Genomic DNA, 15476 nt, shown 5'->3' with positions numbered 1-15476 from the left:
TGTGTTAACGATGTGTTACCTTCTTTAGATCATCTATAAGATGGAATACAACAAGACCAAAGCAAGAGGTTATACACTTGGACATGACACTCCCATGAGCCAGCACATGAAGAAGGTCAAGGAGATCACCAGCAATGTAAGTCCTTCTAGATTTATGTTCGCAAACTGGAACCAAAATCTAATTCTTTACATCTCAGTATGTTTCATTTTAATCTTCTTTATTTACAGCTGAAATACAAGGAAGTGTATGAAAGAAACAAAGCTCAGATCAACATGGCACCTGATGCTCATGAAATCCGTGCCGCTAAAGAGGCCTACAAGAACATTAGCAATGTGAGTCTGCATCTGCATTGAACATCTGTGAAACTGAATCACAAGCTGTATTCTTATTATTTCTGTTTCGTCTCCCTGCAGCTTGATTACAAGAAGAAGTATGAGGCTACAAAGAACAAGTGGATCTGGACAGTGGACAGACCTGATTTTGTCCATGCCGCAAAGAACAGCTTCCAGCAGAGTGATGTTCGTACACCTCCATATTCAACCAAAGGTTCATCTTTTTTCACAGAGAGAATAATTCCAGATTAATTAACTGAATTGTCTGTGTGTGTAATCCACAGGTTGAGTACAAGTATGATAAGGAAATGCTGAAGGGTTGCGTGATGTCTGTCACTGATGATAAATATACCCTTCTGGCTAAGAAGAATGCTGAGCTAGCCAGTGATGTGAGTGCTATTTTTCATATGAGACACTTAAGAATCGACATATATGGATAGATAAACTAACAAAGTCACATTTTTTTTCAGGTGAAATACAAAGAGAAGTATGAGAAGGCTAAGGGTCAGTACATGGTTGTCCATGACACTCCCCAAATCCTTCACGCTAAATCAGTGGCCAATCTTGTGTCTGAGGTATGGCACATTTTAATTCTGTAATTCAATATTTGATCATTTTGGACATATTAAAAGTAACATTTTGCTTTTTCCACAGTCCAAATATAAAGAGGCCAGCAAAAAGGATCTCCAGTCAGGTGGCTTCACCACACTTGCTGAAACTCGTGAAACTGCTCACAGCAAAGAGGTTGCCAAAATCACAAGCGCAGTAAGTCGCAATATTCGATTTTTACCCCCCTGTTAAAAAAACTAATTTCTTGTAATTGGCAATTATATACACACATAATCCTTCCACAGAAACTGTACAAAGAGAAGTTTGAGAAGGAGAAAGGCAAGTCTAATTACAACCAAATGATTGCACCTCCTGAAGTGCAACATGCCATGGAAGTGGCCAAGAACCAAAGCAACGTAAGGAACTAACAAGTATCAGCCTCAAAAAATATTCACAGAAAGAGATCATTTTATATCCCACATCTCTCCTTGTGTAGATTGCCTATAAGCAAGAAGCTAAAGCCAAGCTGACATACACCTCAGTTGCTGACCGTCCAGACATCAGGAAAGCCACCCAAGCTGCTAAGCTTGTCAGTGAGGTGAGGGCCACAATAAAGAGAGAGCTTATCACCAACTATGACAATTCTGCGATCATTTACTCACCCAATCTTAACTACTGAAGACTATCATTGACATATATTGAACGCTCAAAGGCTTCTATTATTAAGTTGAGTGTTAATCCAATGTGTTGAGCTTCTAGAGGTAAATACATTTAAACAGCCACAATAGATCATCTACTCCTGCGGTTCCCAACAGCGAGCTCTGTGGGGGGGTCACGTAATTTTTTAAATTTACTTAGCAGTGGACAATTTGAAGAACAATCATGTTACCTTAGTTCTTTTTATTCCCTGGCTGACTAAAAAGTCAATGTGTATGTGTAATTCGTCCTCCACCTTCAGCAGCTAATAACTAATGACCAAAGCCTACTGGATGCAGGTAAGCAAGCTCTAAACATTTCGGGTCACAACGCTAAAAACACAAAATGCTGGAAATATCAAGATAGTTAACTGAAATATGGTTTTATTCTATTTTTTGAAAGCAAAGAGTCCCTGACCCAGCCACAGTGCATTATTTGTGCCAAAGTTCTTACAAACGAATGCATGAGGCCAAATTACTAAGACATTTGGAGATGACTCATCCCTAATACCATAACAAGCCCAGGGTATTTTTTTTTAGCACAAGGCAAATAAATTGACACAAAAAAAATGAGATGAGAGATGTCACAGCTACTGACAAAAAAACTTTATATAATTGGCAATTTATAGGCAACTAATATATGGCCAACTTAAAGGCCAAAGGCTTACATTGTTTAGTTACAAATGGCTTTCTGATGTTTTGCTTTTATATTTTACATTAGGCTATTATTTGTGCATAAACATATCTAGATTTAGTAATAAACATACCATTTGTTTAAAGTCAAAATTTTTGGTCACCATTACTGCAAACTTACATGAGCGCTAATATCATTAAATGTTGAGGGGGGCCTTACAATACTTTCCGGGGGAAAAGAAGGTCTCAGGCAAAAAAAGGTTGGGAACCACTGATCTACTCTATCTAACAGAAAATGTAAAAGATGTTGTGAGAAAAACCCCACCAAAACAAGTTGTTTATGCTTCAATAATTCTACAATACAGGTTGAGAAGCACAGCCCTTGGCCTATTAAACATATTATTACAAGTGATAAGGTAAAAATAAAATTCATTCATTCATTTTCTTTTCGGTCGCCACAGCAGAATGAACCACCGACTTATCCAGCATATATCTTATAAGCCCTTCCAGCTGCAACCCATCTCTAGGAAACATCCATACACACTCATTCACACACACACACACATTACAGTCAATTTTAGCATACCCAATTCACCTATACCACATCTTTTGACTTGTGGGGAAAACCGGAGCACCAGGAGAAAACCCAAACGAACACGGGGAGAACATGCAAACTCCACACAGAAATGCCAACTGACCCAGTCGAGGCTCGAATTAGTGACCTTCTTGCTGTGAGGCAAACATGCTACCCACTGCGCCACTGCGTTGCCCTTAAAAATAATAACAATATTAAAATAATTTTAGCTTAAATACCATTTTACATGACTTTATTGGCCACTATGAGAACATCAAAAGGCAATTTACCTCAGATTTAGAAAATTAAAAATACTAATCATAAAAAGTTGTCAAAACAGCATGATAATATGTGGTATAGAAAATTCACATTTTATTATATGGAAAGAACAATTTAAAGTGGCAAACCAAATTCCCTAATTTTTTTTACTAAAACCAAAAAATCCCTTTTAATGTCTGAAATAGAGGTTTAAAAACTAGATGTTTCAGACATTACATAAGTTGGCATCCTGCACATAATGTTGATTTGATTATTCAGTAGTATTCATGCATTGCTGAATCTAAATCTAAAATGTATTTGAATGAGTCTGCTAAAAAGTGTATGTCTGTAACTGCAATTAATAATTGCTGTAAAAACTTGTCTTGTAGATTGGATACCGTGATAAGGCTCGTCAGGAGGCCAGCCGTGGTGGAACACTGCTCGGCCGTCCTGACATCGCCCTGGCCACTGAGGTGTCCAAACTGACCAGTCAGGTAATACCATTAGCAACTTCAGATGCGGTTCATAGACTTTCATTCTATTTATCCACAACGAGCAACAAGGGTTTAGTTTGAAGACACTGGATTTGTATTTCCTTATACCTTCATTGCGACAGCTGCATGTGATCATTATGCATTAGTACTCATTGATAACTGTTGTAGATTGACACGCCTCAGCAGTGCTTCTCATGCCCATCAGCATTAATACCATTGTCATTGTCTTTGTGAGCCCTGAGTGTCTTTTATAATCTGTATCACCCCCATCTGCTCTCTGCTCCCTTTTCCACCCTGTATTTATTCCTGTTTCTCATCTTCCTTCTTTCTCCTTTCCATTTAATCTTTCCATCTGTTAATTCATGAATTCATTTTTCTCTGTTCTGTCCCATCTCATTGATGTTACCCTGCCATTTCACTGCGCTTTTTAGGTGGAGGAAAAACCATCCCTCCATGGTGCTGCCTCCTTTGACACTCCTCAGATGCGGCATATTAAGAAAATGAGTGCCCTGACTAGTGATGTAAGAAGGGTCCCTGGCCCCTGGGGTGGACATTTGCAACTTTTCTGTCTGTCTAGTGTCTCTGTTCTCTTTTGATCTATGACTGATCTAGTTGTTGTACTCCAGTGGCACTTAGTTTGATGAGATTTAAAGACTTTTTGGGTTCTGCAGACATTGAAATATTTTTGTTGCTTTTCAATGTTGTTGCCCTCTCAGTTTTTCTATTACCACCCAATTGGTCTTTTGTGTCCTTTTGTTGCTGATTTTGTCTATTTTTGTGTTTGTCATCAAAGCTTTTGCCTTGTTGCCAAGCATAAGCTCATAGGCCATCACTGTTAAAAAAAATATTAGCAGAATTTTTCAATCAATCAATTTCAGAATGTTTTTTCCAGCATGCAACAAGGTGTTTCAGGCATATGAATGACCTGTATCTCTGGTTTAAAAAGCTGGTGTCCAGTCTGCTGCTTGTTGTATTGAGGAGTGTGTAGATTCACTTGCAAACACTAGTTACTAAATTATTCAAGTCTCTGCTATAATTTTTTACCAAAAACCCACTTGACATGACTGCAGTATTTTTAGTAATATAATTTAGTACACAATTTTAGTCCATACAAAATTTAAAGCAATGATTTCATCAACACACTCCTCAGAAGCTTTCTTTGCTTGATATCGTAAATGTGATTCCTTCACAGATCTGGAGCTTTTTTTTCAGAATCTCTGGGAAAGGATTCATCCTTTTTACCACCTTCCTTCCAATTAAAACTGAAGTGTGTTGTTTTTCTTTACATAACACATTTTAAATGGACAGTTCACCTAAATGACAGTTTTATCATTAGTTAATATAATTTCATCTTTATTTTGTTCCATATATTTGGAGTCCAGTGGTTTGGTGATGTTTTCACACACTTCAGCTTTAATTCAACAAATTGTAAACTGTATGTTGTTGTGGTGTGTTTGAATGCTCTGAACTTTGTTTTGATCCTCCTTTTTGGGACTAGTACAATCTGAATATCATCTGATTCATACTGTATTAGGCCCTGTTGTAAGACTCTTTCCAGTGTACTTTTCTATTCTCTGGTTATTGCATGAAGGAAAATGATAGATGTTTCTGTGCTTTTTGCAAGTATTTTGGCTCATACGACTTTGATAATATATCACTAACAGCAGCTAACAATGTCAATATCCTCTCTCAAAAGGTAAAGTACAAGGAGAAGTTTGACAAGGAAATGAAAGGAAAGAGACCACAGTATGACTTGAAGAACAGCAAGATATATCAGACTCTGAAGGATGCTAATACACTTGCAAGCGAGGTGCTTTTAAGACTAAAACATTTTTTGTCTATTTATAAATATTACCCATCACAAATAATGACAAATGTTGTGTTTTTTTTTATATATATTATGTAGGTGAAATACAAAGGTGACCTGAAGAAGATTCACAAGCCTGTTACAGACATGGCAGAATCTCTGTCCATGCAACACAACCTGAGCACTAGCAAGCTGGCCAGTGATGTAAGATTATTTTAAGCAGCTTTATTTTCTTTCATCAACACAACATTTCCTTTAATCACTTCCTTTCACATCAACATCTTACACACTATAACAGTGTAACATCACATTTTCACATAACAAGATCTATCCATCATCCTTTAAAGAAAGCTACCATCTTTAAACTATTTACTCATTCTAGGCTATCATGTGGTAGTGACCCTCATCTTCCGATTCTAAAAGTACTACTACTAGCATTAGATTTTAACTACCATCATTTTTGCTCTTGTTTGACCCTGGTACTATTCTTCTTCTTCTTTAATAACACTCCTAGTGCTGCTCCAAATGCACTCTAACTTCTCATTTTTTCCATGTTTTTTTAAGCATTTCCTGATGAATCTTTTTAAACCCTTTTCCCCGAATGCATTTTTATTCATTTTTCTCATATGCTTTACATTTTTCATTTCCATTGTAATGTGTGCAAACCTTGAATGCTGGATTGACACACCTTTATCTAATCCTTTTGAAGTGTGTTTAAAAAGGTTATAGGTAACCTAGAAGAAAGTTTTGTATGGTAGGGTTCTTTGTCATTTTAAAGAGGCAAGGGGCATATTTGAAAAAAATGTTATGATATGTAGTATGTAGAAAACTTACTGTTAATATCATTTTTTCTGAACGGTTAAGAGTGGTTGGTAGGTGGGGTAGTTTTACAGTTGCTATGCCTGTCTGGCTTATTGGGGAGGTTAAAAGGGTTCGTGTCAGAGAGGTAAATGCTGTTAAAGCTGTGTTCACACTTTGGTTTATTTCTTGTTCTTTATTTGGTCCAAGATTTATGTTGTGATGGAATGTATATTTTGTGGCAGAACTTAAACAGCATCCAAAATAATCCTGTGTGCTGGCCTAAATGCACTCATTTATAAGTAGCATGCAATCATGTAGGTAGCAGTAGGGCACAAATGACTGGCACACAGTTTTAGGCCAGCTAATCTCATACTCGTCCAAGCCATTCCAAACACCCAAAACAAATCTTGCAATTATAAACAATGCTTTTTATTCTTTCCTGAATTTCTATTATTACATGTAGATTATTCATGACATAAAGACCAATACAAACCTCTTAAAAGGAAAGCAGTCCTAATTTATAAGAAGTCCAAATGTGTCATTTACTTCTCCCAACTCCCATAATTGTTTATAAATGCAGTGACAAGGTTACCCTGCTGAAAAAAAACAGCACATGGTGGTTAGGGATGTGTTGATGCTGGTATACTAGTCTTGCTGGTTATAATGCTGGTTTCGTTGCTGGTTTTGCTGGTCTCAATGCTGGCAGCATTGAAACCAGCATTAAAACATACTGTACTTTACCAGCATATACTGTTTTTTTAGCAGAATAAACAAATTTTTGTTGTAAAATGACTTAAATACCCAATAATTAATAATAATAATAAAACTAATAATAAAAGTATATCTACAATATAACGAAACATATTTAATTAACTTCACCTACCTGTTAACTCAGCTTCAGCTGAATCTGTAACCAACTCTCCAAATTTGGCGCCAGCTGACCATCCTAATGTAAACGGAAGAAAAAAAGTAAACCTCACAAATGAGCTGCAAGCTTTATTTTTGAAGTTCTAAAATACCGATTTTAGAATGTGAGCACAATAAAAACGTCAAAATCGTTTTAACACCTGTTGCGATAGCCTTTTATGAATTTTTGTTTGCTGTGAATATGCTAACACTTGCTAGCATTGTAGTTAAGCTAATGAACACAAGACTCCAGAAACTGACTTAAAGTACCTATTGAACAGGTCAGTTCATTATGTTTCATTTCGCTGTTTCTTGGCTTTCCTCTTTTCCCCATTTCTCCATCTCGGTCATTTTTCTCTAGGTTCTAGAAGCTTGCTTCCGGTTGTTTTCTGTTTGAAAACCGTTAGCGGAGGCGTGCACTTGCCAGTCAGTACAAACAGATTGACGATCGTGATGATAAATCTGTTGTCGAAAGTCGAGTTTAGACATAGTTTGAAATAATACTTGATTTGCTTTAACTGAACCTAAAGTGTGAACACATGCAAAGTCGGAACAGGTTAAAGGGGTAGCTGCTAGTTTAACTCTGTGGGCAATTTGGGGAAGATTTTAGGCAAATTTAAAGGCAGAGAGGAGTAAAATAAAAGTAAGACAGGTCTGTGCCAGATTTAGTGGAGGAAGTTTGAAAGCTTGTAGTTTTTTTATTAGAATGTTTACTATAATATGATGTCATGGTTATATGAAGCTAAAGCCCTCTGATTCCAGTGTTTATGTCCAGCAGTGTTATGTTTTTTCAAATTTTTTCTTTTTTGTCTTTTTTGAGCGGGGTTCCTATTTTCTTCGCTCATTTTTTTTTTTTTTTTGGTCATTTTGACCTTTTTTTCTGTGGGAGACAAGAAGCACTTGATTTCAGTTTGATTTTATTGAGCTACTTTATTGGCCATTCCTCTTTAGTACCAGTACAAGAAGAAGTTTGAGGCGAGTAGGGGTCACTACCATATGATACCCGACACACCTGAGCAGCTTCACCACAAAGAAGCCTCAGAGCTGCAGAGTCACGTAAGTCACAAACAGTTCTGGTGCTTTCTGCAGCTGATCCCTGCTGAAAAATCCCGCTTAAACTAGCCTAGGATGGCTGGCTGGTTTTGGCTGGTTGACAAGGCTGGTTTTAGAGGGGCTTTGGCCACTTTCAGCCATTTCCAGCCTGGTTTTAGCTGGTCAGGCTGGGAGATGACCAGCTTGACCAGTCTAGCCAGCCAAAACCATGGATGGTCAAGCTGGTTTTATATGGTTTTAGCTGGTCACTTTCCAGCCTGACCAGCTAAGACCAGGCTGAAATGGCTGGAAACCAGCCTGGAAGTGGCCAAAACCCCTCTAAAGCCAGGCTGGTTGACCAGCTAAAACCAGCCAACCATCCTAGGCTGGTTTAAGCTGGATTTTTCAGCAGGGATGTCAAAAGAAGTCTGGACCTGTTTGTTTTATTTTCAGCCTTGTCAGTCTTACACAGCTAAAATAGATTTATCATTTACATTTTATTAGTTTGGGTTAGTTTGTCTTGTAAAACTGCTTTATAGGGACTCATTTGTACATTCCGTTAAAGCAAAGCTGTAAAAATGCGTCACTTCATCATTAAAACCAAAGACATATTATATTGTAAAAAAACACCATAAACATCCATTGTGTTTTTAATAAACTTCCCACACATTGTAGTTTATAGCAAGCTGTCTTCATGGACTGTCAGTGTTTGTGTTATTATTCTACATACTGTATAAAGCACAGAACAAACTCAGATTCAATTTCTTTTTCTCAGCATTTGTTTTATTGGTATGTGCTTTACCACTGGGCTTTGTCTGACCGCAGGTGAAGTATAAGGAGAAATATGAGAAAGAAAGAGGCAAAGCCATGCTGGACTTTGAGACTCCAACATATGTGACTGCTAAAGAGGCTCAGCATCTGCAGAGTCAGGTAAATACATGTTACCACAGCTCAGTGCAAAGCAAATGCAAATTTATATTGCTCAGTTAGTCTTTGTAACCCAGTCAGAGACAGTCTGCTTTTATATGGACATAAATATTGTAATACTGGTAAGTAACTGGACTTCATCAAGTTCCAACCAGGACCCATGGAAATATGGTAGGCATGTAGTGTATTTGTCTCAGGTGCTTAAAGCCTGCTTTGATTGTTTTACTGATGGTTGAAAGCAGTTTATGTGAACATCAAGATACTCAGTACATTATGAAAGATGTGAAAATGTCACACTCTTCGAGTGGGGAACCAGTGTGATGGTTTACAAAACCTGCGGTCCTGAAGCTTCATCCATGTCTCACTCTTCTATCTTTGCGGTGGATAGAAAGAGTATAAGAAGGACTTTGAGATGACAATGAAAGGAAAGAACCTCTCTGGGTTGGAGGTCACCCCTGCCATGATGCATGTCAGACACGCCACCAAAATTGTTAGCGAGGTAACATGAAGCTCTTTATATTCTTTCTTTCATCCTGGTAATAATACTAAGACCACATACACATGATAATTCTTACATGAGTGAAGTTTCCGGTTACACCTGAGTAGGTTATGGTTAGTATGCATGAACCATCCTCTCGTTGTAATACTCTCTCAGTAATTCCCTTCCCCTTCCAACATCTCTGTGTGTGTGTGCGCGTGTTTTATGTTGGTGCTGGTTTTAACAAGGTTCCCACAGTCACTGGCACTGCCTGGAAATATTAGGGAATTTAATTTTAGTCCGCCATTTCCAGGCTTCCAGAAGCTCGAATTTTGAGCCAAATAAAATGAAAAGTTAAAAAAATATGATTTTTTTAATATAGTGAATAAGTTAAGTCGCTTGTTAAGTCGTGATGTTTGAAATACTGTTTCCGGGTCCAAACCGCTACTAATTTGAATTGAGAAAATATTTGTTTTTGACCACTTTTTAGTCACAACACACAATAAAGTGAATTTTGTATAAAATCATGATGTACATAACTCTACATAAATCTAGACTTGCTGCCTCAGAGACACATATTTTATCGGCCATCGGATATTAAGCATGGTTATATATATTGCGATTGTGATTATCGAAAGTATTACATCGCTTTGTAAACCATTATTATTACTAGTTTGTTGAATGCCCCCATTTAATTTGATATAGTGCTTACAGGCCTGTAGCCAGGGGGGGTTTAGGTGGTTCGAAAGATCCACCCCTCACTGGCAAAAGTCCAGAATTTGTCCCATAGGCCAACATGAGCTCATTTGTCCTATTTTGTCTGCCATGCCATCATAGTGAAAATATCCCGTCAAAAAAAGTTTTAAGACCAAGTGAAATCCTCTGTTGGATGTCGTTTTGGTGTGACTTCAAGCTACAAAGCTACAACATCTAGCTGTGCAACAAAACATACAAAAAGAAAATATGTAACAAGTAACTTTTATTCCAAACCTTGGACCTTATTCCTGAAACAAAAAATCACCCATAAAAAGGTGTGAAGCGCCAAAACGGCCCATATTAAAATGAATTTGAATACCATTTTGGCTATTGTTGTTATCCACTTTGTGCTTTTTTGGTTATGATGACCATCTGACAATTCATTTAAGCTAAAATAGTGCATACTATGTCAGTAAAATGCTGTATTTTGATCTCATAATTAAATATGATTCTAAATGAGGCATATTACCGCAACTGCTACACTTTTTAAAAAAAAAGAACCACCCCTTTCACCAGGCTGGCTACGGGCTTGGCTTGGACCTGGAAGCTGCTTTGGTCACACTTGACAACCATATACATAAAACATTGGGCCCTCTCTTCAAAATAATTAGTAATGATTTCAAAAATTGTAATGAATGACCAGATATTCGATCATAATTCACTGATCAAAAGGTGTGGGAACCTTGTTGTTAAGGTCTTCTTTGGTGAATTCTCATGTTTTTTTTTCTGTTTTTCCATTGTACTTAAATGTACTGAGCATGTATCTAAAATAACACTTTATTATTTTATTATTTTGTTGTTTTCCTCTTTGCTCTTGAGTACATTTAATTTTTTCTTTACCCATTAGCATGATCATTATTTTTATTTGATTTGATTTTCTTTATTTAATATTAAGGCATTACCATTCTTTTCTTTCTTTACCATTTATTTACTATTACCATTACCATTTTCATTTAGCTTTTTTTTTTTACATTTTCAATTTTACATTTATTTATTTTATTTGATTTATTATTATGTCATTTTATCTAACCTCTTAAGATCTTGGTTTGGCTTTAATGTCACATGATTGCTGCTACATAAAGAATGTACTTGTAAAAGTGTCTCAGACAATATTTTTGTCAAAATTCTTGCCTGTGTTTTTTGATAATTATGTATACGTCTTTATCAGGTTGCTTTTCAAACTCAGCAGTACATTTGCTCTAAGTAAATCATATTTAGTTACTTACTACTATTAACAACAATGCAATGATTCTGTTTCGTAAACCCAGAGCAAATGCATGTTGATGTTGAACTGATACTGATTGCAGACAGTACTCCTCCAGTACTGCGTCTGTGTCTGTGTGCGCTTTGTGTCTGCAGTTTTTCTGTTCTTCTCCGCCCTGTAGAAAGAGTACAGAAGGGATCTAGAGGAAGGGGTGAAGGGTAAAGGGCTTACAGTGCTGGAGGAAACTCCTGAATTACTGAGAGCAAAGAATGCTACTCAGATCCTATGTGAGGTAGGACGGCTTAAGCTCATCTGATTTTTCTAACGCCACTTCCTCAACACACTAATCAAGCAGAAAGTAGTCAGTTTTCCTCCTGCTAATGAGAAAACTAATCAAGCTAATGGACCTCCCTATGATGCGCCATCTAACCAGGTTTGGTAAAGCAAATCAGCTCAACCCACTGAGACTCCCACTAAATGTCATTTTTCCTTTAAGTTGTAAGTGGTCTCCCTTATTCTTTTCTTCACAGCTAATATCTTCTAATCTACTGCTTTTATTGAGTTTGTAGCCATCAGGAGCTCTGGGTAACACTTTACTTCAAGGAGTGTTTATAAGACTGTCATGACACCTTTATAGTCATGACATGATTATATTTACATGATTGTACAAGAACGCCTATGTTAAGTTGCTATGACACAATCTAAATTGTAAAAGTGCTATAAAAATAAACAAGAATTGAACTGAATGACACATATGAAGATGACATGGACCCTTTTGACAAGACTGTAATGACGAGTTTAACGGTCATCATAATCTTAAATCCTTGACAGTTTTTAATATTTAGTTTTTTTAAATGTACCAACATTTATATGCATTTATGAATGTATTTTATCATCTTTATGTCAAATTACAAAAAAACAAATTGCTGCTTATGCGAAATGTTTCTAATGCAGTGTCTATGGGGCTGAGAGTAAATTTTTATGTTATTATTGTCATCAGTCTCATACTATTTCTTTTATTTTTCTAAAAGTCTTAATAACACCATTGTAGAGTTTTTCTTTTATTATTTTAGCAAATAGGATTGTAAAAAAATATTTTTGTACTCTCCTATTCACTGCGCTCTAAGTTTACCCAACTATGATGCCTTCCGCTACTGAGAAACCCGGAAATGTGAAAAGGGTCTATTTTTTGAGATGACAACTTAACAAAGAAATACATCATAAGATGTCAGTGTCTTTGTCATGACAACTTGACATTACTAAATTAGCTTGTCATAAATCTGTCATAAACATTATTGTCATAATTTTGTCATGAATATTTTCTGACCACTTTTTGTATCATTCAATTCTTTTTTTACGACATTGGAAATGGTCTGTTATCTGGCCGTATGTAGGAGGAAATAAAAAAAAAAACATGAAAAATTAATTTTGGGCCACTGTAGTTGAGGTCAAGAAAAATATTAATGACACTGTTATTAAATTATATGACAGATTACTAGCACATGAGAAATTTTTATGACATTTTTAGTTTGTTCCATTGAAAAAAAAGTAGTCAGAAATTATTTATGACACAAATATGTCAATCATGTTTATGACGTATTTATGACAAGTTATGTTGTCTTGGTAATGTCAAGTTGGCATGACAAAGAAACTGACATGTTTTGTCTTGGTAATATGTATACATGTCTAGATAATGTGTAAAAGAAAACAACCAAATTAATTCCTGCATGTGCATCAAAAAGTCATGTGAATTTGATTTAACAGATTTGATAACAAAAATGGGCAGGATAGGATGCCATTAATGGACAAACCAGCAGATCTACCATATTGTAAAATAACTGAAACATTTTTAAAAATCCTTTAGGCAAAATCCTTAGCCACTCCACTCCAAATAGAGCGGCCCTCCAAAAGACACTGCATTTTCATTGTGTTTTGAGGTGCAAGTAAATTAGTATGAAAAAGGGCCCACATTGGACATTCTTCTATTGCTGCAAATTCCATTTTTCTTTTTGATATTTGGTGCCAATTTAATAAGAAATGAAAACTCCAATTCGCATCTTTGGATGTTAACATCTACTATCATCTTTGCATTCAAAATAACAAAATTAAGCAAATGACACTTAATGGCAGTTGTTCATATGCATACATAATATCTCCTTCGTATTCATGACCTGTCATGTATAAAGCTGTCATTACTGATTTATGAACTCCCCGTTCAAGTACATTTTTACCAAGGTTTTCTTGGTTTTTATGTATAGTTCACGGACAAACAGCATATGGAAATTATCACATCTGTATGACAATGTCTGACCACTTTCTGCAGAGAGAGTACAAGAAAGCTTTGGAGCAAGAGATCAAGGGAAAAGGCATGTTGGCTTTGGCTACTGACACTCCAGACTTCTTGAGGGCAAGGAACGCCACAGAAATCCTCAGTCAGGTACACAAAGATTCTCTTCAAACTGGCAGTGTTTCAAAGGCGATACATCAATAATACATTGATTACTGTTTCATTTCTTTTTAGGCTAAATACAAGCAGAATGCTGAACATGACAGAGCCACATACACCACAGTCATTGACACCCCTGACATCCTCCACGCTCAGCAGATCAGGAATATCGTGAGCCAGGTATGACAGTCGCTTTTTTGAAAAAGGCTATTTTTACTTGTTTACTTGCTACGCTATGTAATGTAGACATAAAAGTTTCAAATCTAATTAAAGAATATAAAACAAAAACACACAATGGTTCATTTCCAAAGGTCAGCTAGCACCATTTTCCGCAACTACTAAACTAAGGTTTATGAACTTTATTAAAGGGGGGTCCACTCCGATATAATATTTTAAACTTTAATTGGTGTGTAATGTAGCTGTGTGAACATAAACAACATCTCTGGATGTAATATGCTCATATTTCAATGCAAAGGACCTTTGGGTACTACAAAAAAATATTTCCGGGCTATTGAGATCACAAGGGCTTTAGGTTACATGCATTTACTATGCCCATGTACCCTGTGCAGCGAAGGGGCGTGGCCAGAGGTGCTGTAATGTTATAGCAGATAAAGCTAAAATGCCGTCCAAACAATGCTATTTCCACAGAGCTTGTTCTGTTTCTGTATTTTGGCTGCCAAAAGACACAACATGAAGAGAGTAGTGCTTACAATTTAATTTTAGTTATTTTCCAGAGAATTATAAAAAATATATAGCTAGCATTTGACAAAGGAGAGCTTCTAGAATCTCTCTCAGTTTCGTGCTGAAATTGGCTAAAAACTCCTCAAAAGAGCAGTTCCAAAAAGCAGAAGCTGTGGATTATGAGCCACAAGCTGTAAGTATTTCTATTTGTTGGGGAATGCTGTTTGGCACCGCTAAAAATTTAGCTACAAATTCATATTTATCAGTCAAACCGCTGTAAACCCACAATCTTCACCAGCACTGCAGTGTCTCTCTATACGTCCACTTTTCATGCATTCTACATCTCAGATAATGATAAATACAGGATAGCTCACCTAACTCGTGTTGCAGCAGAAAAATCAATCAAAGCTTACATAGGTCGCATCCCACATCTTGCTCTTTATTCTCCTGTCAACAGCGTCACAGTATATTACAGAAAAATAACTTAATTCGAAAAATAAACATCGGTCCTGCACACACGCGGTTCTCATGTTACATGCGTCTACAGACTGTTCACACACACATACATAAAATGGCGATTCTCTCTTGAAGGAGCCACACCCTATTTTCACTCGTTACTGACATTTGTCAGATTATATTTTAGAGAGCAGGCATGAGGTTCATCCTTTTCATTTTCTGTCTGATTAAGGCTCAAACAAGATACTGCTAACAGCTACTCTGATTACCACTATTTACACAGCAGAATCAAAGCGCGTGCTAGTGACTGGACATAACGCTTTACTGATGACGTGGAGACGATCCGCTAATCACAGCACATTATGTTAGCTGACCAATCAGAGCATATTGAGGGCAGGCCTTTTGAATGAACTAGGAAATATGACAGTCGTTTTCATATTAGCAGA

At 36.6% G+C, this 15476-nt stretch overlaps 1 protein-coding gene and 1 long non-coding RNA gene across 5 annotated transcripts in view; one reads left to right on the top strand and one right to left on the bottom strand.

Moving 5' to 3' along the window:
- LOC141376116 (uncharacterized) overlaps positions 1-7650 on the bottom strand; it is a 53054-nt gene extending 45404 nt beyond the window's left edge. The window contains exons 1-3 of one of the 3 annotated variants that reach the window (XR_012385324.1): positions 7321-7650; positions 7028-7090; positions 6638-6740 (exon numbers count right to left, since the gene is read on the bottom strand). This is a non-coding gene — a long non-coding RNA (uncharacterized lncRNA). Of the gene's footprint in view, positions 1-6637; positions 6741-7023; positions 7091-7320 lie in introns of those variants that run through there. The other 2 variants (XR_012385322.1, XR_012385323.1) reach the window with 2 other exon arrangements.
- Positions 1-15476, top strand: part of neb (nebulin) — an 87699-nt gene that overhangs the window by 56970 nt on the left and 15253 nt on the right. For both annotated transcript variants that reach the window (XM_009304675.5, XM_073912668.1), the window contains 18 exons: positions 29-136; positions 229-333; positions 415-519; positions 618-722; positions 804-908; positions 988-1098; positions 1188-1298; positions 1379-1480; positions 3432-3536; positions 3968-4057; positions 5233-5346; positions 5443-5547; positions 8002-8106; positions 8908-9012; positions 9398-9508; positions 11629-11739; positions 13771-13884; positions 13969-14073. In XM_009304675.5, coding sequence (XP_009302950.1) covers positions 29-136; positions 229-333; positions 415-519; positions 618-722; positions 804-908; positions 988-1098; positions 1188-1298; positions 1379-1480; positions 3432-3536; positions 3968-4057; positions 5233-5346; positions 5443-5547; positions 8002-8106; positions 8908-9012; positions 9398-9508; positions 11629-11739; positions 13771-13884; positions 13969-14073 — 1917 coding nt within the window. The remainder of the gene's footprint in view (positions 1-28; positions 137-228; positions 334-414; positions 520-617; positions 723-803; positions 909-987; positions 1099-1187; positions 1299-1378; positions 1481-3431; positions 3537-3967; positions 4058-5232; positions 5347-5442; positions 5548-8001; positions 8107-8907; positions 9013-9397; positions 9509-11628; positions 11740-13770; positions 13885-13968; positions 14074-15476) is intronic.

This window comes from Danio rerio, chromosome 9 (genome assembly GCF_049306965.1).
Source record: "Danio rerio strain Tuebingen ecotype United States chromosome 9, GRCz12tu, whole genome shotgun sequence".
Lineage (NCBI taxonomy): Eukaryota > Metazoa > Chordata > Actinopteri > Cypriniformes > Danionidae > Danio > Danio rerio.
Note: the sequence above shows the minus strand (reverse complement) of the source record. Positions and strands in the feature narration are given on the sequence as shown.